Below are 24826 nucleotides of genomic sequence, written 5' to 3' on the forward strand. Positions count from 1 at the left end.
TTAATTGTATTGGGAACTGCAGCACATTGCTGTTGTAAAAAATACCTGTGTCAGAATAGCAGAGTAGTTTTGCATTATTTCAACAACAAAGAACTTAAGTTTCCAAAATTATTTTCTTTTTTTAAAAATTAGCGTAAACGAACAGAAAATAAGGAAGGGGCATCCAGTTCCATGTCAGATGATGTACCTGGTGAAGGATTCACAATTCTTTCAACAAAGAGCCTTTTCCTGGGGCAAAAGGTAAGATGTGTGACATTTTGTTGCAAATTCACATTTAAATTGATCCACAAGTCTGGTCATACATCAGTTCAGTGCACAGTACTTTTGCAATTTTATTTTTGCTGCTTTGCTTGAGGATTGAAGGCTGTTGTAAGTTGTGGGCTGATTTAACATAAATTAAAAAATTTGTTTTCAGGTCAAACCATTTTGATATTTATTTTTACACTGTTGCTAATAGTGATTTATTAGATCTCTTTATTTTCAGCTGTCCTTGACTCAGAGTGACATCAGTGATATTGGTTCAGTTAAAGTTGAGTGCATCATTAACCCAACAAATGCTGAAATAGATCTCAAGGAGGACGTAGGTATGTTTTTGTGTCTTTTTCCCGCTAGGCCTTACAATGATAATTTCTATAGCTGAGGGGAACTTTATAAAATGGTTGAAAGTCTGCTGGATATATTTGTTAACTTACTGTATCCACTTTGCATTCCTAAAATTTTAAAGTATTGAAATATCTTCTTCTTTGGCCTCCTTATCTCGAGAGACGATGGGTAAGCGCCTGGAGGTGGTATGTGGAGCAGCTATAAAGGCCAATTCTAGAGATATATGAAAGTTGCATTAAGCAACGATTATAAAATTCACTGCTGCTAGCCTGTATAGAAAGCTAATTGTTTTGAAAAACTTTTTTAAAAATTAAAGTAATTAAGGAAATCCTTAGTTCGGAACTGTTGGGAGAAAAATGGGAATGGTTAGTAATATGCTGCTGTAGTCTGCTCACCTGTTCATTTAAAACGGTAGTTCCAGTGGTAATTGGGGATCTTCTATGTTTTTTTTAATAAGTAAAAGGTACAGTTTTTATTGCATTTTTTTTTTTACAATCAACTGACTATTCACAATAACTTAAAGGTGATCACAATCCACCAAGAGGAAAGCCCAAAAGTAAATTTCATGACTGGAATCTGAATTTTAGTTCTGCTGACTTCTTGATGTACACATTTTCCCCTAATATGTTTTGATCCATTTATAGACTCCAAATTTAAACCAGTGTAAATATCACCCCTCACAAGTTTACTTGCCAGTGCTGATCCAAACACAAGTCTTGAGTCCTGTCTTCTGCCTGCCACCTACTTTCCTGTTGTTCGTCTGATTTACGCCTCTTAGTGCCACTGACAGCAGAGTGCGTTCCCCTTATAATTTATCTCCAAGTAAAACTCCAACCTGGATGTTCAGAGCCAACTAATAATCTTTAAGACCAGGATATTACTCCACATCTGCAAAGTGAAGCCCCCCTATTCTCTGAAGTATAGGGCATGGTTGCTGTACAAACTGCAATAATTTAAGATTCTTCTTGAGATACAAAGGTGTAATAAACACAGGTATTACTGGGAATGTGTGAGTAACTATCGTTTTAGTCCTGCATGGACTAAACCTATATGTAAAAAAAACTTTAAGGTATGTGCATATCTATGAAGATGTCTTCTGATATAATTCGCTCAATGTATTTGTGCACCAAGATGATAAGCTTTAGAGTGCTAATACGTTTATTTACAGGGATATAGAAAGATTTTCTCTCGTGTAACAAAATTGTAAACTTTTTCCGACTACACATTGTTTGCTCATTATGGTGGAAGAATTTTTTGAATAATGTATTACGCCCTGTTTAGAGACTTTCTGCAGTAGTAGCCCTGGGAGGTCGGCTTGCAATTTGATTTTAAGACTACCTTTGCCGTTAAGATGGTTCTGTTAGATACTTGATACGGAGGAGGTGGGAGTGGAATTGGTGTTACAGATTGACCCTTCTGATGAAGTTTAGTCTGCTTCACCACCTATAGACCCATCAACCAGCCTACAGTATGTTCTAAAGAGTAACTGTAATTTCAGGTAACGCTTTGGAGAAAGCAGGTGGAAAGGAGTTTCTGGATGCTGTGAAAGAGCTGCGGAAATCCAATGGGCCTTTGGAAGTAACTGGGGGCAAGTATTCATTTGTAGTATAGTTTTTAACTTGAATATAGTTAACTGCATAGAGAGATAGTAAAGTCAGTTAAACCATTCGTAAAGATCTGCATTTATTTTGTCTGTAATCTCTGCATGAACAATGGCTTTGATATATAGTATTAAAATAATTGAGACAATTATGAATATCGAAGTATATTGGTGCTTTTGAATTCCTTAATTTTAAAAGTTTATCTTAATTTTTCCTCCAGGGAAAAATGTTTTTGGGTATTTTACAGCTGTGCATTATGGGGAACCAGGCAATCATTAAGATGTTTAAATATCAAAATAACACTGCCATTCTGAACTCCTATTTGATTATGGTTTAGTAGTTAGAGACCCATAGGTCACTGCTTATTTGAACAACTACTGTTCTGATATACAACCATGTATAACGGTAGCGTTCATTTTCATTAATTCATGCAGCAGAAATGGATCTGGTTGGAGGTCGGCAGAGCACTTGGTGGGGTCTGACTTTTGAGGCCGTAGTTCACCTGATCAGACAAGTGGGAGCTGATATAAACTACAAGCAGATGGTGTCAAATGAGGTTTGAGGCTCGTAAACCCCCCCCCCCCCCCCCCAGAGTTCCATTTATCCATGATGTGAAGTAGCTCAGACTACTGGTCCCAATCTGAAAGTGAACAATATTGTGTAGATGTTCACAACAATCTTTGCATTCAATTGTAAGGAAATTTTGCCTCTCAATGTCCAGATCACAGTTTGAGGTTTTTCTTTAGCTTTGCAGTCTTACGTGAGACTCATTGAGTATCTTGTTTTTATACATACATGGGTAAAAGAAACTTCATGCTCTGGTTTAAAAAGCCAGACTGAATCTGTTTCAACATGCTCAAAGTTCAAAATAGTGACAACCTCTGTAAATGAGCTCGTAGGCCACCCAATCTGTTTGCAAAATATGGCTTTGCTATTTATCAAGTGTAAGTGAGCACATCACAAAGTGTTGATGTTTGTCGTAATCTGGTAAATGATCTATGAAAAGTTCTACTCAGAGGGGTTGGTAAATGACTTGTTGATGGCAGTGGCCTTTTTAGATTGCAGTGCCTTAATATCTGTGGATGTTTAGATTATGGATTATGGAGTTCAATGCGAGACTTGGTGTAAATTAATAGCGTTTAACTGGAGTGAGGTAGAGGTCTGAATTTTATAACCCTCCACCCCCACCCCCACCCCCCAACATCAGGGGTCACGGGGAGGGGCCCCGGAATATTCTTCTGAGAGAGGCCCGCCATGGGCCTCGATGGCGGGAAGGCCCTGCCCCATTTTACCGGCGGCGGCAAGGCCTCGTGGCGGCCTCCCCGCCACACTGCAACTTTACTTTAATATGTTAATTAGAATAAAATGAATGAATAATGACTTACCTTGTAGCGACGGACATCCCACGCTGATATTCCAGAAGGTTGCCGGAAGTCCCGTTCGAGATCTGAGATGGAACACTGTTGGGGAGGGGGGAGAAGTGAAGTTTTCAGGGCAGGGAGGGGGTAGTGGGGAAAACTTAAAATTGACTGAGGGCATGGTGGGAAGGGGTTGAAAGGCAAAGATAATAAAGTTTGGGGGTGAAAGGTCGGGACTGGCCAAAAAAAAAAAAAATTTGGTGTGGAGGTGGAAGAGGAACGTCGATTTTGCATTGACCTCTACCATCTTGAAGGGCAATGGAAGCAAGCACATGGAACACCACCACCAAATCTCACACCATCCTGACTTGGACATGTATCGCCATTCCTTTGTCACTGGGTCAAAATCTTGGATCTCTCCCTGCAATGATTCAAGAAGGTGACACACTACCACTTTCTCCAGTGTAACTAGGGATGGGCTATAAATGATAGCCTTGCTAGTGACACATGTATCCCAAGAATGGATTTTTAAAAAATTCTATCTCCAGTTTGCAAGACTCGGGTTCACCTTAATAGCAAGTGATAATCATGGTACCAAATATCAGGACTTTTTGCAGCAACCACTTTAGAATTGAGTGTAAAGGAAATGATATATATTATAGCCCACTGTTAACTAAGCTCGTTACAGTGGCCTTCCTTAAAATGTACACATCTATAACTGAAAGGAGTACATACTTGGCAGTTGGCCTTCAGATTTGCATGTTTATGAACACTTAATATGCTATTTAAAAATGTTTGTTTCATAGAGGTACTATGGATGCCATTTTTGAGGGGTTGGTTGTCAGTTAATCCTCTTGGTCTGTTGCAGCTGTTTTGGGTCTGGCCCCTGGACTGCCAGCAAAGTTTGTCATTCACTGCAACATCCCACAATGGGGAGTGGATAAATGTGAAGAGCAACTGGAAAAAACTGTGAAGAATTGCCTGACCTTGGCAGATGAGAAAAAACTTAAATCAATCGCGTTCCCGTCCATTGCCAGTAGCAGGTAAAAATTTTTTTTTGTTAGAATTTGCAAGTTTTTAAACATTGGTTAGAGAGTACCTCTCAGTATATGAGTGATTCTGCTTTTGTTTAAAAAGTAAAGCACAGAAATGTGTTGCAGTCAAGCAAGCATATTGTTTATGATTCACAGTTGCCATCTATAAGTAGAAGAAATTTCTATACCGTTATATTTTGGTTGGGTTGCTGTTTGCAAACTATATCCCTTTCGGTTAGAACTGGACCTCTTTATAAAAGAGGAGAAATGTGTTACGAAGTGAAATTTTAAAATGAATTCCCTACCTTCAAAAAAAGGATGAATGTCGGACCATTTGAAGATGTGTGCTGTTTCAATGCTGCTTCCCCTCTTATTATGAAGACCCACGTTTGTGGTCTGAACTAGCGGAAGAAAATGGGTTGATGCCAGTTATAGCGGCATCAATGGGTTCACAAGAAACCCTACGCTTTGGTAACCGTGGCAGAAATCAGGAAATGTACAAGACTGCAGGATTCAATACTGGTTAGGGCAGGGAATGTCCAATTGGAGAGAGTAAAGTGATTTGAAACAGTGGATCTTCCACTGGGAGCAAAAACAGAGCTGAAACTACAACTACATCCTGCTATTTTTCGTAATATGGGGGAAGGCCAGTACTTGATTAATTGAAGTACGTTCAATCCAAAGTTGTCAAATAGAGTACGGTCAACCACGGTGGTGAAAAAAGTCAAAACTCTGAGTGTAAATATTGTTTTCCCATTCATGAGCTGCTCAACACTGAAGTAACTTGAGATGGCTGCCAGTGAATACGCTGCTCTACAGTGCACAACAGTACTTCTGTTTTGGGATTCTCTTTAAGGGCGGGTGCTGCCATACCAAACTGCGTTTTTTAAATCTTGTCTGCATACTTGCTGCATGAAAAAAGTGGAGGATTTATATGGCAGCTAAAAAGTACTTATAATTGCTAGAGGTAGATCCTTTTTGAGATGAACTCGCAAGCTGGGTCGCAGTAGACACTTAAAAAGCTCTCTACACCTCGGAGAAGTCTCTTGGTTACTAGGGCACGAGGAAGATTGACCACAAAGGACACTTATCTTGAAGCCATGGATTTTGTGACCAATACATTGTGATATTACTTTGACCCAGTTGCTTCTGATTTTGATGATCGGCTGAAAATGAATGGGATGGTGGAGGGGAAGAAGAGATCAACACTTTCAGCTGTGCTTCCTTCATTTGAAGCAAATTGGTACAAGATTATGGTGCCTGCCATTCAACGCAGGGTTTATTTATTCATGGGATAGCATCATAATCGCACTGAGGAGATCCATCAACTCTCCAAGCTTGCCAAGTGTTGGGCTCTTGAAATAAGAATGAACCTTGCAATGAAGCTCAAAGGACTACAGCACAAACTGGACTAGCAATAATTCCAACTTGTTTAAGTGTCTTGTGGACTGAAATATTAATCAGTCTGAGGCATTGATGGTTGAGGTTAGAGGGCAGCAAAGGCAACAGCTGCAGACCTCCCAAAATATTGCCAGTTAGGTTACTAGAGTGAGTTCCTGTTATGGTTTGGAAAGTTACTTGTGCTCAAAGATTACAAATGCTAAAGCATTCTGTCTGAAAACTCTTAACTGACCAGAGGTATTTTGGATTATGGTTCTTATAAAGGGTGTGTGATGTTTCAATGAGGTTGTAGTTGCAGCTTCATTTGTTTTAGATTGCCGTAGAAACCTGGAGTCAGTTTGTCGAGTAAAGAAACATTCTGGGTTGTCTGAATATACTGCAGCTCATGTGCAATTAACAAACTAGTTGTTGAGGTCGCTATAGATGTGAACTTTGTAAACCTGTGAATACTTGAAGGACGTGTGAAATCATTGGGTATCATGGGTACAATGAAAGAGGAATTATACTTGCTCCTGGCAACTCTAGATAATCCTGATAATTGGATGAACGCAGACTTTCTTCACATTGGTTGCTATAGGCCAGAACTGTACTACTTGGATTGGCAGATGAGTGACTGCTATATATTTTGCAAGGTGTTGAACCTCCTGAATTTTAGGATGAGATTTACTACAAAGTAATAGATAAAACCTCTGTCTCCCCCTGAGGCTTCCTCTGACAGCATTTGGGCATAATACATCATCCTTAACTAATGCTATTTTGTCCTGAGTTCTAAGAGGGTATATAAACTCAGCCTGTAGCCTTGTGGGAGGTTTTTGGATTTGCAGGACAGACCTAAAATGACCCTCCTGACTTTTTTACAAATTTGTCCCCTTCAAATGGATCTTAGTCTGTTCTCTGAAAGAGTTTAGCAAAGGCAGGTCTGCAGCTAGATTGAATTGATACCTAGAGTCGTGCATGCCAGTCTGCCTCAACAACAATTTGCGATTTATATAGTGCCTTTCTTGCTGCTTTAAAAACTGGCACAGAGCCAGAGACACGTGGCCAAATGCTTGGTCAAAGAGAGCTTTTAAGCAGTGTCTTAAAGGTGGAGAAAGAAAGATTTGGGCAGGGAATTGCAGAGCTTGGAGTCTAGATGGTTGAAGGAAGTGGGGGTTGCACAAGAGTCCAGAGTTTTTGGTGAGTTGGAGGGAGTTAGAAATAGGGAGGTGTGAAGCCATGGAGGGTTTTGAACAAAGTCTGTATGCCAACAGTTTGATTTCTGAAACTACAGAATGCCTTACCAGGCATTGAAGCATTCCCTTAACAACCTGTTATTAATATCATCGTCCAATGATCAGTGTTAGCAAAACATTAGGAGATATTACCTATCATAACCACTTTTTTAAAAATGTAATAGTAAAACTGGTTATGGACAGTGATCATTTCAAACAAGAATTTATTAAAAAAAGATTAAGGAGCAGTCTCCACTTTGAACCTATAGATAAAGTGAAGGGTATTTCATCCTCCCTTAACTGAAATCCTCACATGTTGATGCTTAAACTAGTGAAGTTGCAAAGGATCTATAGTTGCAACAAACTTCCTACATTCTGCTAGTGGCCATGGACAGCCTCCCAGTTTTGCTGAGTATTTTGCAATATAGCCACATAATAATTAAGCTTAGTGCCCCACCTGACGAGTATGTTCCCTGCCCCTCTAATTGCTTATTTAAGATGCATTGAAGGTATGTCTTTGGAAGACCACCACTTGACTGTCAGGTAAAAGCAGCCATTTTCTTTGTATATAGAGGGAAACTGAGCATCCCAATTTAAATTCACATTATTCCCAGAAGTAGGGTGGGAGGAGGCTTGTGCAGTTGGGCTGAAAACCCGGTTTCTCTTCTGTAATACTATGCAAGTTTCACAGTGGGAGCTCTCAATGCAGATCACCCCTGAATGAGGGAGGGGAAGAGAGTCTCCTCCGAAAATTAACAATAAACTCTTTTGTCTTTTGGGGTTGATTTCCATGTCATTGGACAGGACCAGCTCTCGAGCTTCAGGTCGGTCTGCAAACCAATCAAGGTAGGATGTTCAAATGCTTCTACTATGGTGGTCATCCACATGTTTAACATTGTCCTTGAACCTGAAGATTGTTCATTATTATTAGAAAGGGTAGGTTGCCATGTTTGGTGCCTTGAGAAATACCACCATTGGTACCCAACAATTCCTTTATCTTGTTATAGTGTCTTTGGTTAGTTAGAAAATCCCTGATCCACGTGAATACTTCCAGTGTTATAGTAAGTATTAATCTGACTGCATGACCTAGAAGACCTAGGAAATTCTGACAATGTACTGATCTAACTCAGGAATTGTGGAACTATACTTTCAGCATTTCAAATGCCTCTGGTCAGCTATGGATTGGAATTGATCAAATGCACAGCTGTAGGTAAACCATAGCATCGTGGAAATAGGGCAGGTGGTAGCTTTTCAAATAGTCGTATGCAATCAAAATAGATTTTTGATCCAGTTTTTCCTTTGCCATTGAAATATATAAGGGGCAAGGATAATGACCAGTTGCTTTGGTGTTGTGAGCTGAATGTGGATGTCCTGGACAGAGCACAAAGCAGCAAGCTGAGATCTCAGTCACTGTGACTGAAATAGACTGCAACTTTTGATTCTTAGTCTTGGATGTGTTACATAATGGCTTGAGTCTGCTAAACAAATAGTCTGGTATGCTGCAAGTTTAATCCCTGTACTGGTTGGAGATTGCCATTGGTATTAGTCCCAAAAGGGTTCCGGTGGGGTCTAAGACTGAATATATGACCAGGATATTCAACTTGGTCTCTTGCTCCTCGCTGAAGATATGAGATTGCTATGGTAGCCAATGTGATAGAAAACTTCCACTACCAACATTCTGCATGGGATTTGTGCACTGCTGCAGTAGCAGTGGATTAAATCATTGTATACTGGTTCTGACTGAAGACTAATTGGTAAAGTCTTTGTTCTAAAGAAGTGAACCTTATGGCCAAAAGGACACATCAATTATGGATGGAAGATGAAGACCAGCAGAAAGACTGCTGATTTGACATGGATAATTTTGATGAATTACTAGTGCTTATTTCTCCTATGGTCACTCTGAAGTTACAGTTGAAGGAAATGCACTGAAGAAAACTGCTTTTCTCATTCAATACAATCAGGAGACTTGTGCAGAAAGTAGGCGGGATAAAATAGACCCTGGGAGTAGCCAAGAACTAAGATGCACCAAAAGAAATTATACACTGACCCCATCAACTTTGCATTTGAACTTCTGAAGACAGATGTCTGAATCTTAGACCGCATCTTGTGTGGCAGTGTAAAGGATTTATCATGCAGCTGAGCATGTGGGGTAACTAATTTAAACCTTTTAATAGGGTTAGTCACTTGCATAACTTCCCCCCTGCCCCCGTAAATGATTTTATTCACTGAAGCAATGTGGGATTTTTGGGGGGGTTTTTTCAGTCACCTAAGAGCAAAATTCTCATTCCTTGCATGTGTTTATTAGATTGTCAAAATGACAATGTTCTAAGGCTGATCCCACTTCCTTTCTCTATATATCTTCAAAGATGCACTGGTCTCCCAGCAGCCTACTGTATGTAAAATAAATTTCTAACCTCTTTCCTCAGCAACCAGAGACAATAATCTTGGCCTATTCACTTCCGCAGAGGTCTTAATTTTAAAGAACCCCATAAAAATATTTGTAGTATTGCGAGTCTCACCTAATACCCGTGTAGGTCCAGATCCCTATCCCTGACTTGCTAGTGGTGAATCCATGCTGTCTGTGCTCTATAGCTTTAATGGTCCTTTCTGTAATGGGATGTTTCAAACTGCAGTGCACTGTAACTAGCCTAACTACTGTTTTGAACAATTTATATTATTTTCAAGTTGAAATACTGATGTAAATATTAGTCAATCCATTGCCTGATGGTCAACTGCAGCATTTTACATATCTGCAAAGCATTACAGGATTTGGCCTTTTACAGCTGTTCGCAATACACTTGCTAAGTGTGTACCATAGTAATGGTTAATTTGTTTTTTACCTTCAGAAATTGTTTCCCAAAGCACATTGCAGCACAGCTCATCCTCAAGGCCATCTCCAATTATTTTGTTAACACAACATCATCATCGCTGAAGAACATATTTTTTGTCTTATTTGACAGTGAAAGCATCGGTATCTACGTGCAGGAAATGGCAAAACTTGACACAAAGTAACCTGTTTCTATGGGGTTTTTTTTAAAGAATGGAAAGCTGGGATTTTAACAGCTTTTTGTCTGATAATACAGATAAGTGTGCCTGTGTGTGTTTAAAAAGTAAATGAGAAGGTGCAAAGTATGAGTTCTGTAATCACGAACATGTACTAAAATTTGAAGTGTAAACTTTTGATTACATTTTTTTATAGTACTCCCAAGCAGGGAAAAAGTTTTGACGTTTACTTTCGGGGAAAAATCTGAAAACAACCTTGATACTGTGCATCTTTTACATTCTTTTGGTGATTTTACTGAAACTTAAAAGTTTAGTTTTTTTTTTAAATTGTGGAAGATATTTCATGCTAGAACATTGTTTTATGACTCCATGTAATTGTGGTTTTAAGTATCCCTTTTGTTAATTAGTGCATTGGTTTCACATTCCACTGTGTAAAGGAACAATTGGAAAATGAAGCAGCAGTTAGGCTGCCTTGTTTCTCCCTGTACCATTTGCTGTAGTTTGATAGTGACAGCTTTTTAAAAAAAAAATAAATGAACAAAAAACTGAAGTTGAAATTGGATGGGAAGGTGGTCTATTTATATAGTAGTATGCAGAAACTCTGATATGTGAAATTGCCAATAAAGTACAAGATGGCAGTTAATTTGTGCACAGTAAGTTAGTTACAGAATTTTTATGATGTTGTTTGAGGGATAAATAGCCTCTGTTTAACATGTCATTCAAATGACAGCACGCTGATAGAGGGGCTCAACTATATGGACCTAACTCGGTAAGTGCTACCATGGTCGACAGTTTGATGACTGACTTTTTCAATGGTATGAACTGAGTACTCATGCTTAGTTACTACTGTACAGTTCCAGGAAAAAAATGATTCACCTTTCCAGCTGTAAAACCTCTAGATCATTATAGGTAAGAGAATGTCAAATACAGACTATTTTTTGGTACAAGACTTAAGGTCTATTGAACTAACCCTAACTCACCTCTCATCAGTCTAATGTGCCTATTCATAAATTCTCAGCTATAACTTTATATTTGAGAACCAAAGATGCCTCACTGCACTGTATCATAGAATATTTTTAATTCCTGGGGACCCAATATTTTGCATTTCCTATCTTAAATCTCTAGACATGATTCATTAATTCAGTGACGAACAAGCTAAAATTGGTTTAACCACATTTAATTTTTTTTCTTCCCCTTCTCGAGTACTTATAAAGTCCTAAGCATAAGATTTGGTTTGGTGTTTTCACAGTTTAGATATCACCAGAGTCATTTCATGCTGTCTTTCTTCAAGTGGCAAATATTATTAATCCCAGGCTATGTTAACTGTGACCTAAATGGACCAGAACAGCTTTTTTTTTCATTTGTGGGAAGTGGGCATCCCTAATTGCCCTTGAACTGAGTGGCTTGCAAGGCCATTTCAGAGGGTTTTTTTAAATAACAAATCGACAATTAGACTAACTCTTAATTCAAGTTTCACTATCTGCCAGGGTGGGATCTGAACCCATGTCCGCAGAACAGTAGCCTGGTCTCTAGATTACTAGTCTAGTGACATTAACACTACCACCACCTTCCCAGCATGTCCAACCTAAAGAAAACATTTAACCTTTCATATTAAGCAATATCTGCAGGTTTATGTCTGCCAAGAATCATATTTGAACTTTTTAAAGCTTCAATGATGGATGCAACAAAGATTAAAACTCATTACACCTAGCTAAGCATCTACTTGTTAAAACAAACAACCAATTAAATTTTATATTTGATATTTATTACTGTAAAAAGTACATTTAAATTTGTTTTTACCATTCTTTTATATACATTACCTTTGTTTACTGTTCTTAACCAACCTTACAGTACAGTGGAACAGATCATGAAAGTTTGCAGATACATAGAAGGTCCTGCTGACATTTTCCACACTACCATTAAATTAAAATCAGACTGAAATGTACAAAAGCTGGAACAAAGTAATGTAAAGACGTTAAATATAGATTCTGTTGGTCTCATAACACAAGCTTTGGCCTTTCATACTGTTTATTTATCAGTTAGGTCATTTACAGCTAACCTTGGATACCGCATAGCAAGCAAACTGGGGCCAGGAATGTAAAGCAAGGCTCAACATATCCACTAGTACTTTGTTCACAAGTTTCTAATTATGAAGATGGTACAGGTAAATCTTTACTGGAAGTAATGAATATTTACATTGTTAATCTTTTGTACTGAGAACCCAGAACCACATTTGTTAAGTTAGTGTAGAAACTGTTTGACATTGTGGCTAACAAGGCTGGCAAATACAAGCCAAAATGATCAAGCAGTGCTAATTGAAAGAAAAGGTATAAGCTACACTAAATGGTGCTATTATGAACATGGACTTTAAAAGGCCAGTGCAAGCGTGTGTTGTATCTTGCATGGGTTAGCTGAATCATTGTTCTCGTCACAAGTTTCCTTAAGAATCATCTTGCATTTTATTATGGCAACAAAACTTTGTCTGCATCACTGTTCTTTTGTATGGTGCAACCTGAGTATTGTTGTACCATAAAATTAGTAATGACAGGAGGGGCTGCAACACAAAGGGAGGAGTCAAAGGATGTTTTAAAAGCATTATGATCTGCAGTCTTTAAGTATAATTAATGATCTTTAATATACATGTTCTGGTTTGTAATGAAAGTGAATCCAGTGATTAGTTGTGGGGGGGGGCGGGGGGGGGGAAGAACATTACTGGGCAGCCAAGACAAATAATTCGCTTGCAAGTAATAAAATATTCTCATGTAAATTATATCATGGCTTACAGTATTTTAGAAACTGATAACTGAGCACAACTGCAGTGTCTCAGATGTCCTTTTACATCAACATTCCATCTCTACTACATTTGACAATTATATGGTTCTTACAGCAGCAGTAGGCAAGAACAATTGCAATGCTATCCATGGAGCAGTACATGCAATCTTGGTGGACGCATCATGACTTCTTGAATGCACTGCACACCAAGCTATGTTTGTTGACTGGTATGAAATGGAGGTGAACAGTAATATAAAATTGGACAGAAGGAAGTCACTGTCAGAACAGTGCACCTACAAAACAGGTTGCTGGGTGTGCAACAAGCATAGATTATTCAGAAGAACGTGGTAAAAGAATTGGTACCTGCCCAGGTTATATCTATTAATTAACCTCGGATGCAGTGGAGGTAGTAGCAGACCGGGCTGTGGACAACAATGGGACAGGAGATGTTGCTTCAATTAGAGCTGGATTGAGTATGATAGGTAAAGGCATGGATGGAACACCAACTTGCAGTGATGAAGTAAGAGGCTGAAGAATTAATGGAGATCGGGCAACTGACTGATTACTGTCTGGCCCGACATTCATCTTCACTGGTGTAGAGAGCGGTGTCACTATTGGAGTAAGACTGGGAGTCCCTCCAACTCGTATATTTTCAGTTTCTGGGGGACAAAAAAAGTCCATTAAACAAATATCATATTTTACTGTTTCTGAACTGAGACAATTTTGGAAACTCCCCACCCCTCTACCTGGCAAATAGTTCCACAGGTACTGCAAGTATGATGTAGAGTTTCTGCTTTGGGGACAATCTGGCCAAAATTGTACTTAAATTTCAAAGTGAAGCTACGCTTTTAAGTTTCCACTCAAACCTAAAACCTTACAGGTTAATCAGGCAGCATAATAGAACATAATCTTTTTCCTCCTTGCGTTAAAACATATAGTTTGACATATTTAAGGGTGGTGTCCAGGTGCAGTTCTATTAATACAGCTGAAAATAGGTGCATCACAAAAAGTAAGCATTTTTAATAGTGCCTAAGCTATGAAATTGACTATTCAGTACCATTTACTAGTTCCATTGGTGTACACGAGGCAGTTTCTTAGTAAATTACTTGATTTTAAGAGCCTCCTCAGAGACCTGCAAACGGATGCAATTAACAGAAACTCATTGTGCCAATTAATTCAATTTGGGGATATGGCCGACTTCCAGCGTGATGCTTTGTCAAGCAATGCAAAAGATTGCAGCAACTCTTGAGACTGGACATAACTTGTGTTTGAAATGCCTCAGTTACTGCCTTAGATGAACTGCACCCCAAAGTTCCAGCTGCCTGCCTTCGGAAAGTATTACAATCTCCACATGCGGCAGTTGCTGATTAGAGACAGGGTTTGACAGCCTTAGTTGATGGATTCTACAGCTGATCTAAAGGCACTTTTACTTTAGCACGCATTTAGTCTGGATTGTAAGAACGTCTGTACATATTTTCCCAGTGCCAGGATTTCAGACAAAGGAAGACTTTTGCAAAAGTTCCTATTTTGAAGATTCCTTTCATTACAATTTACATCTGTTGTTCACACATATGTAAGTTTTCCAATAGATTGTGCACATGTTAAGAACTTTGCCTACACCATATCAGCAACCTGCGAAGGGGTGTGACACTTGGATTTAGGGTCAGTCATCCACCAAACAACTGAGGCAGAAATCTTAATAAATGTGGCAGCATGCAAAAGATCTTAATGTCTTTCAGTTTAATGTCTCATCTAAGAGAAGTCCTGGAATAAGACTTGAACCCAAAACCTCCTGACTCTACTAGCAGCAGCAAATCAGGGATGGAAAGCGACAGATGGATTAAAAAATGCAGGAAAGTTTGACAACTTCACGACACAAACCATAACAGTGCTGATTGATATTGAATGTAAACTCCCACTCTGTCTTATCTACATTTTAAAAATGAGCCCGAGTGTGACTTTGGGCCTTAGTTCTGCAGGCCCGACGAAGTTACTGAATGGCTATGACTCACCTTTGGCATTGGCATCAGCAAGGTTTTCTGATGCAGTTGATTGACTGGGTGGGTTTATTTCCGAACCTGGGACGATAGATGCTTGTGCATTGCTAACTTGCTGCATTGAATTTGGTGAAGATGGTTCAACTGATGGACCAAGGACAGGATCTACAAGATAGATCAGTCATTTTCTTACAAAATTGCACATTTATCCTTAGAGTCAAAGAGAAAAATTTTTCTTTCAAAAGAATCTATTTAGGTTCCTTTATACTGTAGCTTAAGACTTGTAGTTAGCAATCAAACAAAAATTGTGTGCCCTTATACTCGTGTACAGAACTCCACTTTAGTACTTGAAAGAACAAACCTGCGTTTAAATAACATTCACAACCTCAGGACATCCCAGAGCCAATTAAGTATTTTTGAAGTGTAGCCACTGTTACAATGATGAGAAACACGACAGCTGATTTGTGCATAAAGTCTTTGAAATACCTCTGACAATGCAGCACTGGAATGCCGGCCTAGTTTGTGCTCAAGTTTCTGACTTAGAGATAAGAACAATAAATGACATGGTTTATGGAGCTTTTGTTTTTGTCAAAACATTAAAATTCCACCTAACTTTATAAAGTGGCCATGAGTTCAGAAAGAACCCACAAGCATTTAGTAAATTCAATTTGATGCTGCAATGAAGTATACTTACATGTCATAACCCAAGCAGTGCAAGATGCCACCTGGTACTATCCTGCCATTATCACCACAGTCAGATCAGGACTGATGTAGAAGTTACATGGTCACTTTATTACATCGCCTTGATATTGGCACACCCTTTGTGTGGACAGTGGAAAAATCTCTTACACGAATGAAGATGACTCATACCATTCACTCAACAAATGGCATGGGCAACTCTACATTCAACCTAAATAAGTACTGAAGCAGCATCACAGGTGAGATTGCACAAGCATTCTTTCTAATGAAAAATGATAAGACTTCAACAAGTGGCTCATGAGGGGCTCTGAAAGAAGCCTGGATGAGGTTTGGATCAATTTGAATGTCTGTTCCGTCAGCTGGGGAATAGAGAATCTGTATAGGCTGTCGCACCAAAGCTGATGACCATTTTTACCCCCAAAATTATGAAAACCCACACGTTTTCAAAATGTGTATAAGCATAGCTCCTTCAACAGATTTCTGGATTCCTGTCAAAACGTAAGGTCTGTTACCATATTGCAAATAAAACAAACAATTGGAAACAAGTTTTTTTAAAGTTAGAAAGTTTCTGCTCAGGTTTTGGACGACTGTTACAGTGACATCGCATCCTAAAACTATTGTACACCTGCAACGACTGTCTCCAAAACTTGTGCATAAGTCAGTAAGGTGGCAGGACAGGTTGAGAGAGTGGTTAATAAAGCATACAGTCTCTTAGGCTTTATTAATAGGGGCATAGAGTACAAAAGCAAGGAGGTTATGTTAAACTTGTATAAAACACTAGTTCAACATCAACTGGAGTATTGTCCCCAGTTCTGGGCACAGCACTTTAGAAAAGATAGAGTCATAGCATTATACAGCACAGAAACAAACATTGTGTCTGTGCCGACCCTCAAGCACCTATCTATTCTAATCCCATTTTCCAGCACTTGGCCCGTAACCTTGTATGCTATGGCGTTTCAAGTGCTCATCTAAATGCTACTTAAATGTTGTGAGGGTTCCTGCCTCTACCAACTCTTCAGGCAGTGTGTTCCAGATTCCAACCACCCTCTGGGTGAAAACATTTTTCTATGACTCCCCTCTAAACCTCCTGCCCCTTACCTTAAATCTATGCCCCCTGGTTATTGACACCTGCGCTAAGGGAAAATGTTTCTTCCTATCTATCCTCTCAATGCCCCTCATAATTTTGTATACCTCAATCAGGTCTCCGCTCTAAGGAAAACAACCCTAGCATATCCAGTCTCTCTTCATAGCTGAAATGCTCCAGCCCAGGCAACATCCTGGTGAATCTCCTCTGCACCCTCTCCACTGCAATCACATCCTTCCTATAGTGTGGCTACCAGAACGGTCCACAGTACTCCAGCTGTGGCCTAACTAGCATTTTATATAGCTCCATCATAACCTCCCTGCTCTTATATTCTATGCCTCGGCTAATAAAGGTAAGTATCCCATATGCCTTCCTAACTACCTTACCTACCTGTGCTGCTACCTTCAGTGATCTATGGAAAAATACACCAAGGTCCCTCTGACCCACCATCCATTGTATATTCCCTTGCCTTGTTAGTGCTCCCAAAATGCATCACCTCACACTTCTCAGGTTTAAATTCCATTTGCCACTGCTCTGCCCATCTTACCAGCCCATCTATATCATCCTGTAATCTAAGGCTTTCCTCCTCACTAGTTACGACACCACCAATTTTCATGTCATCTGCAAACTTACTGATCATACTTCCTATATTCATGTCTAAATTATTAATGTACACTACAAACAGCAAGGGTCCCAGCCCCGATCCCTGTGGTACACCACTGGTCACAGGCTTCCAATCACAAAAACAACCCTCGACCATCACCCTCTGCCACTAAGCCAAATTGCCCTGGATCCCATGGGCTCTTCTTGACCAATCTCCCATGCGGGACCTTATCAGAAGCCTTACTGAAGTCCATTTAGATTATATCAACTGCTTTACCCTCATCCAGACACCTAGTCACCTCCTCGAAAAATTCAATCAAGTGAGTTAGTTAGACATGATCTTCCCCTGACAAAGTCATGCTGATTATCCTTGATTAATCCCTGCCTCTCCAAGTGGGGATTAATCCTGTCCATCAGAATTTTTTCCAATAGTTTCCCTACCACTGATGTTACACTCACTGGCCTGTAATTACCTGGTTTATCCCTGCTACCCTTCTTGAATAATTGTACCACATTCACTGTCCTCCAGTCCTCTGGCACCACTCCTATGGCCAGAGAGGAATTGAAATTTTGTGTCAGCCCCTGCAATCTCCTCCCTTGCCTCACATAGCAGCCTGGGATACATCTCATCTGGGTCTGGGGATTTATCCACTTTTAAGCCCACTAATACCTCCTCCCTTTCAATGCTAATTTGTTCAAGTATATCACAATCCCCCTCCCTGATCTCTACACCTACATCGTCCTTCTCCATAGTGAACACAGATGAAAAGTAATTATTTAAAACCTCACCTACATCCTCCGGCTCCACACACACATTGCCACTTTGGTCCCTAATGGGCCCGACTCTTTCCCTGGTTATCCTCTTGCCCTTAATATACTTATAAAACGCCATGGGATTTTCCTTTATCTTGCCCGCCAGTGTTCTTTCATGCCCCCTCTTCGCTCTCCTAATTTTTTTTTTTTTAAGTACCTCCCTACACTTTCTATTCTACTCTAGGGCCTCTGCTGTTTTCAGCCCTCTGAATTTGTCATAAGCCTCCTTTTTGATGTGAAGACACTGGAGAGTGCACAGAAAAGATTCACGAGAATGGTTCCAGGGATGAGGAACTTCATTTATGAAGCTAGATTGGAGAAGTTGGGACTGCTTTCCTTGGAGAAGAAAAGAAGGCTGGGGGGAGATTTGACAGGTATTCAAAATCATGAGGGGTCTGGACAGAGTAAATAGAGAAAAACTTTGCACTTGTGAAAGGATCAAGAACAAGAGGGCACAGCTTTAAGGTGATTAGCAAAAGAAGCAATGAAGAGATGAGGAAAACTTCTTCACGCAGCGGGTGGGGAGAATCTGGAATGCATTGCCAGAGTTTGTGGTAGAGACTGGTTCAATCGAGGCATTCAAAAGAATTAGATAGTTATCTGAAAAGCAAGAATGTCCAAGGTTACGGTGGCACTAAGTAAACTGCTCATTCGGAGAGCCGGTGCAGATACGATGGGCCAAATGGCCTCCTGTGCTGTAACAATTACGTGAAACAGCATATGTATTGAGGAAATTGTGTTTTGCACCAATTCAATGAAACCTCCGCTGCTTATTCACATAGATCTTCCCCATGCAAAAAGCAAAACTTCAATTTCCGACATTTGTGCCAGTTCTAAGCAGACTGTAAATTTGTGCCTGAAATTTTAGACGCAGAAGGCCTTAGTCATATTTTTGTTTTATGGGAAGATTTTCTGTATCTTGCAACGCACCTGTCATATCAGAATGAGTTGCATTAAAAATTGAAAAGCTTACATGTTTGCAGTTTCTTGAACAGACTATGTTAATGTGCATAAATTATGGCTTTGAATTTTTATATAAAAAAAGGCACTTAAGCAAGAAAATAGTGCAAAACTAAGTTGTCGACTGGAAAGTCTGACGTAACTTGGTTATGCCATTTCAGCCAATATATTTTCAGCTACTTTCGCCACTGTGAATCAGTAGGTTGATCTCTAAAGGAACTGGGTAATTAATGTAAACTTTCCTTTGTCACTACATTGTTTTAGGATTGTGGTCATATTGGAGGCCTAGTTCTTATTGGCACTGCCGAGAATATAATGGCAATTTAATCATCATTTTCTAACCATCTCCTGTATTCAGGGGTATTTTGTGCTAATCATGTGCAAGTGGGTCACAGGAACTTAGAACACAGACATCTTGGGCCTAAATATCAATTCTGAGAGGTAAAGATGGAATGGAAGCTTTTTTTTTTACCTTGAATAACAGTTTGTTTAAAGAGTTCATCCTTCAGTTGAGGCAAGAAGCAATCTATTCTCTCCCACGTAATCTCCCAAAGCTGGGAATAACCAGTCCTTGACTCAGCACAGTGGAAAATGCCAGCCGTATCCATAACCAGCAGCATGTTTTTCAGTGATTCTGGAATCGCTTCCAACTGAGCAGGAGAAAAATTCAGCATAACACAGTGAGATTTTTAAAAAAGCTTTAACGGTTTTGGTGGCAAATTCCACAACAGCAACTGGAATTCACTTTCGCTCACTTAGTGGATGTCTCCAACACACTCTGTACTGGAGTATACAAAACTATAGTTTGAGAGCTAATTCCATCCCCAAAACCCAAGGCAATTCAGTTCTATTTGAGATTATATATCTTTTTCATTGGTTGGAACTACAGATATTTACATTACAGAAGTAGATGCATCTGTGCTGGCTCTATACTAATGCAATGCAGAACTGATCCCACTGCTGATTTCTTGCGTTTCAATTTCAGTACTCAATAAGTTTGGGAATAAAATGTTCTTAGTGCAGTTGCCTCATTGGTAGCTAAATCCTAAACTGGAACACCAAGGTCTGTTCGTGTCAACACTTGATACTAAGGCCAGCTAGTATGTAAACAAGAGACCCACAAAGACAAACTTACACAATCATGCTGTACATAAATGCCTTGGAGACATTTACTCACTGAATTTCAACACTAAATTAAAAATAAATGAATAATTTGTTTCAGGGTAACCAACTTTCAAAGAGCATCTGTAACTTCTTATTCTGAAAAACTGTAAACTTGTTTGAGAAACAACAACTCACAGCCTCACATGATGAATAAGCGTTGCTTGAAGTTACAAGGGCTATATAATAAAAAAAAACCTGTGCTTGTGTGATCCAAACTGCGGGGATTTAAATGACTATGAAGGTCAAGCTTTAAGTATGTGACTAGCTGTGTGCATACATGCCAATTTCTCTAATGCTTTTCGAGGGGATCTCTGGCACATCTCCAATTCAGTTAATTGCTTTTGGCATCCAATGGGTTACCGAGGCTTACAACTGTATGAAGCAAACAATTAACTCAGCAGTTGAGACTGGAGAGTCGATGTAATCAATCTCTTTAAATCTGTCCAAGTGCTATCTTCAAACACCTAAAGCCATCAAATTGCTGAACTTTAACTTATTAACATTTCTAATAACGTCTACAAAACCGTTTTTAAAATTAAACCTACTTAGTCCTAATCATGAGGCTTCAATTAAGGTCCAGGCTCCTGGCACCCAAAACACAGTTGGATGGACAGGATTCACAGTTTGCAGAACAAACCCACAAGAATTAAAAGGAACATTATTTTTTTTGAAAGAAGTTGCAATTATAACATGGATTTCATAAAGAGACTTGGGTAATAAGCTCCATCTTTATCCTATCAAAGGGAGTTAATTCAACATATAAAAGTTGAAACCAAAATCAACAGATACAAATGATTACAGAAAATGCTGGAAATACTCAGCAGGTCTGAAAGCATCTTTGGAGAGAGAGAGGGAGAGAGAGAGAACGATTAACATTTCAAAACCGAGAAAAGTTAGAAATGTAATAGGTTTTGAGCAAGGGGAAGGGTGGGAAAAAAAACAAAACTTAGATTTATAGAGCACCTTTAAGGTAGTAAAATATCACAAACCATTTCACAGGAGCATTATCAGACAAAATTTGACACCAAGCCACGTAAGGAGATAGGACAGATGACCCAAAGCTTGGTTGAAAAGGTGGGTTTTAAGAAGCATCTTAAAGGAGGAGAGGTGGAAAGATTCAGGGAGCGAGTCCCAGAGTTTAGGGGTTGGCAACTGAGGGTATGGCCACGAATGGTGGAACAATTAAAGTCGTGAATATGCAAGAGGCTAGAACTGGAGGAGTGCAGAGATCTCAGAGGGTTGTTGGGCTGGAGATTACAGAGATAGGAAAGGGTGAGGCCATGAGAAAACCACTGAGATAAACCAGCATGTAATTATTTTTTTTAACACTCAAATTATGAGATTATGGAAAGAATTAAACCAGCTTTTCATGAGAAATATCCTCATTTTAGAATACAGCAAGCATTTTATAAATAAGCTTTATGCAAAAGTGGTACAAATACTGAAAAGTTTTTCCCTACCAGTAAGTCACTGGATCCTGCATGCATGTATTTGTCCATGAAATCCAGGATTGTTAACCAAAGAGCGGCAAATGTTGGCAGGGATAACAGTGGAGACAAGTGTTGAAGAAAAACCTTTAGGTGGGCAGAGTAGGAAAGCTTTATTACAGAAAGTCTGGTGTTCTCAAAACAGTCAAAAACAATTAGATAAATGTGTTGGCCACCTCTGCCAACAGATCAGAGCAACTGCTAGGTTTAAGTAGTACCAACTTATACTTGAACCTTATGAGAACTGATGGTCCTCCCAGGCACATCACCCAAAAGGTGATCTGATTTGTTAGGACAATATATTTTGGCCACTATTGGACCTACACAATTAAAGTATCTTTTCTTTGCAGAAAATGCACAACACAGCTCTTTATTGGGATTTTTTTCTGTAATGGGAAAGTACCCAATTCACTAGCAGAACATGCAACCATATCACGCAATTTTTAATAAATCACATTCAATATCGCCAATTAATGCAAAATTAGGCTATAGTGTTCTGATGGAAGATGTAGAGCCAGGCACCAATGTTCTACAGACGAAGCTCAGTTCTGGAGGAAAATAAAATCACTGAACAACTTTAGTTTAAAAAAGAACCTCTGTTTATTTGATTTTCAGTCACTTGAGATTGGCTGGTCAGTGGAAGTTAAAATTGGCAGAAAGTGAATGTCTTTAACTGCAGAGGTTGACACTGAGCTGGAATTAACAGGGTAGACTTTCCTGGCCCAATTACCTTATTTTCAGCTCAATGCAGTAATGCCTATTTTGTTCACATATGAGACAATTATAAAGTGCAATGGCTACCAAAAACCATCCCAAAACATTGGTGAGTGTCACCAGCTCATGAACATTATCCTGCAGACTACTGCATTTACTATGTAAATGTAAAAATGCATCACTGAGAACAACATTATGGAGTTAAGATACATCTCAAAGTGTTCATTAACTCAAGTACTGAATAACATGCACACTGTTAAAAACATCCACTAGTTTTCTATTAGTATAATAAAACACTGACACACAAACCACTGCACAGTATCTGATCAATCACTGGGAGCCAGGTCCTGCACTGTATTTGGTTGAAAGCCTCTCAAAACAAGGTACCTTCTGGGTGACAAACTCACTTTGCAAAGCAAGGTTGAAGCTCTCATTCTGGTCTCTTCCATCCCTCCAACATCAGCTGGACTAATGTTCTCCAACAGCTTGGTCAGTAGCGGGAACAACACCTATGCAAACAGGCCATGGAACACCGTAAAGCAATTTTGTATAAACTACAATGTTTCAAACTTTTTAAAAAGTTAACATTTTCAACTTGATGGAGTTGGGGTGGGTCAGTACCTTGTTAAAACAGGATTCCCATTCTAAAGCATCCAGTGTTTGCAGATCATGTACCAATAGTGCCCTCTGTAGGTAAGTGAGTGCTTGCATTCTAACTTGACGCCTGGCATCACAACAAAGCCAAGCAATGCCTGAAGAAAGAGGTACAGAGATAATTAAGAGGCAGTCTTAAAATTATTCTGACAGAGATTTTTATTATGGGCTCTTTCACAGCTACTTGCTGCTGGTGTTCAATGTACAATTTCATCACAACCCTGGTTTTCCTGTCTGAATAAATCATGCACATCTCCAAGGAGAGTGTAGGGTCACCCTCCATCATGATGTAACATTAAGCACTTGAAGGCCAACCCACTTTGCCCCCACGATCTAAATTTGGAACTGCAATGATTCATTGCAATTGTAAACTCTACTTGAATCAAAAAGTGAACAGACGAAGAGTTAATTCTACAGCAACTCAAAACTCTAGCTCATGAAAAGGCTAGACTTTTCCTTATCACAATCAAGGCTTATTCAAGCAAATGCTGTGCAGCCAATAACAGCCCAAGCCTCAGTACAGGAGGTTGCTTTCCAGAGATCTCCCCCGTACTCAGCTCACAGAGCAGGAATGTGATTCTGGCATGACTAAGCATTCTTCCAATCATGGGAATTGAGCTGCACTGTTGGGAAAACAAGAATCACCCTGCTGTATCTGTCTACCATACACCTTTCTCAACGGTAAAGAGGGATGGGCAATAGACACCCACACCGTTGAATGAATATAAAAACCTCAATGTGCAAATTTTAAATTAACTTGGAATTTACCACTGAAGTTGCACCTCAGTGTTTGTGTTAGCATAAGGTACTTTTGGCTTTACAGTAACATGACTGTAGTGTAATTCAGTGTCAAGTAGCCCAAATCCAGTTGAGGTAAGGCTCAGAGACCAGCTGCAATAAGCAGACCTACATGATGAAGGAAGGGCAGCGGATGCTGATGAAGGAAGGGCAATGGATGTTGTCTATATGGACTTCAGTAAAGCCTTTGACAAGGTCCCTCATGGCAGACTGGTACAAAAGGTGAGGTCACACGGGATCAGGTGAGCTGGCAAGATGGATACAAAACTGGCTCGGTCATAGAAGACAGAGGGTAGCAGTGGAAGGGTGCTTTTCTGAATGGAGGGCTGTGACTAGTGGTATTCCGCAGGGATCAGTGCTGGGACCTTTGCTGTTTGTAGTATATATAAATGATTTGGAGGAAAATGTAGCTGGTCTGATTAGTAAGTTTGCGGACGACACAAAGGTTGGTGGAGTTGCGGATAGTGATGAGGATTGTCAGAGGATGCAGCAGGATATAGATCGGTTGGAGACTTGGGCGGAGAAATGGCAGATGGAGTTTAATCCGGACAAATGTGAGGTAATGCATTTTGGAAGGTCTAATACAGGTGGGAAGTATACAGTAAATGGCAGAACCCTTAGGAGTACTGACAGGCAGAGAGATCTGGGTGTACAGGTCCACAGGTCACTGAAAGTGGCAACGCAGGCGGATAAGGTAGTCAAGAAGGCATACATCATGCTTGCCTTCATCGTTCGGGGCAGAGAGTATAAAAATTGGCAAGTCATGCTGCAGCTGAACAGAACTTTAGTTAGGCCACACTTAGAATATTGCGTGCAATTCTGGTCGCCACACTACCAGAAGGACGTGGAGGCTTTGGAGAGGGTACAGAA

At 39.7% G+C, this 24826-nt stretch overlaps 2 protein-coding genes across 6 annotated transcripts in view; one reads left to right on the forward strand and one right to left on the reverse strand.

Moving 5' to 3' along the window:
* Positions 1 to 10768, forward strand: part of macroh2a2 (macroH2A.2 histone) — a 49170-nt gene extending 38402 nt beyond the window's left edge. For 2 of the 3 annotated variants that reach the window (XM_068020405.1, XM_068020406.1), the window contains exons 5-10: positions 133 to 240; positions 485 to 584; positions 2102 to 2191; positions 4431 to 4605; positions 8013 to 8054; positions 10055 to 10768. In XM_068020405.1, coding sequence (XP_067876506.1) covers positions 133 to 240; positions 485 to 584; positions 2102 to 2191; positions 4431 to 4605; positions 8013 to 8054; positions 10055 to 10220 — 681 coding nt within the window. In that variant the 3' untranslated portion in view covers positions 10221 to 10768. The remainder of the gene's footprint in view (positions 1 to 132; positions 241 to 484; positions 585 to 2101; positions 2192 to 4430; positions 4606 to 8012; positions 8055 to 10054) is intronic. The other variant, XM_068020407.1, reaches the window with a different exon arrangement.
* A 1186-nt stretch (positions 10769 to 11954) lies between these two features.
* The window catches only part of gbf1 (golgi brefeldin A resistant guanine nucleotide exchange factor 1), a 216104-nt gene continuing 203232 nt past the window's right edge, over positions 11955 to 24826 (reverse strand). For all 3 annotated transcript variants that reach the window (XM_068020404.1, XM_068020403.1, XM_068020402.1), the window contains exons 35-40: positions 23126 to 23256; positions 22912 to 23013; positions 21764 to 21877; positions 19612 to 19789; positions 14996 to 15145; positions 11955 to 13642 (exon numbers count right to left, since the gene is read on the reverse strand). In XM_068020404.1, coding sequence (XP_067876505.1) covers positions 13365 to 13642; positions 14996 to 15145; positions 19612 to 19789; positions 21764 to 21877; positions 22912 to 23013; positions 23126 to 23256 — 953 coding nt within the window. In that variant the 3' untranslated portion in view covers positions 11955 to 13364. The remainder of the gene's footprint in view (positions 13643 to 14995; positions 15146 to 19611; positions 19790 to 21763; positions 21878 to 22911; positions 23014 to 23125; positions 23257 to 24826) is intronic.

The sequence above is a fragment of the Heterodontus francisci genome, chromosome 42 (assembly GCF_036365525.1).
Source record: "Heterodontus francisci isolate sHetFra1 chromosome 42, sHetFra1.hap1, whole genome shotgun sequence".
In the NCBI taxonomy this organism is placed as follows: Eukaryota; Metazoa; Chordata; class Chondrichthyes; order Heterodontiformes; family Heterodontidae; genus Heterodontus; species Heterodontus francisci.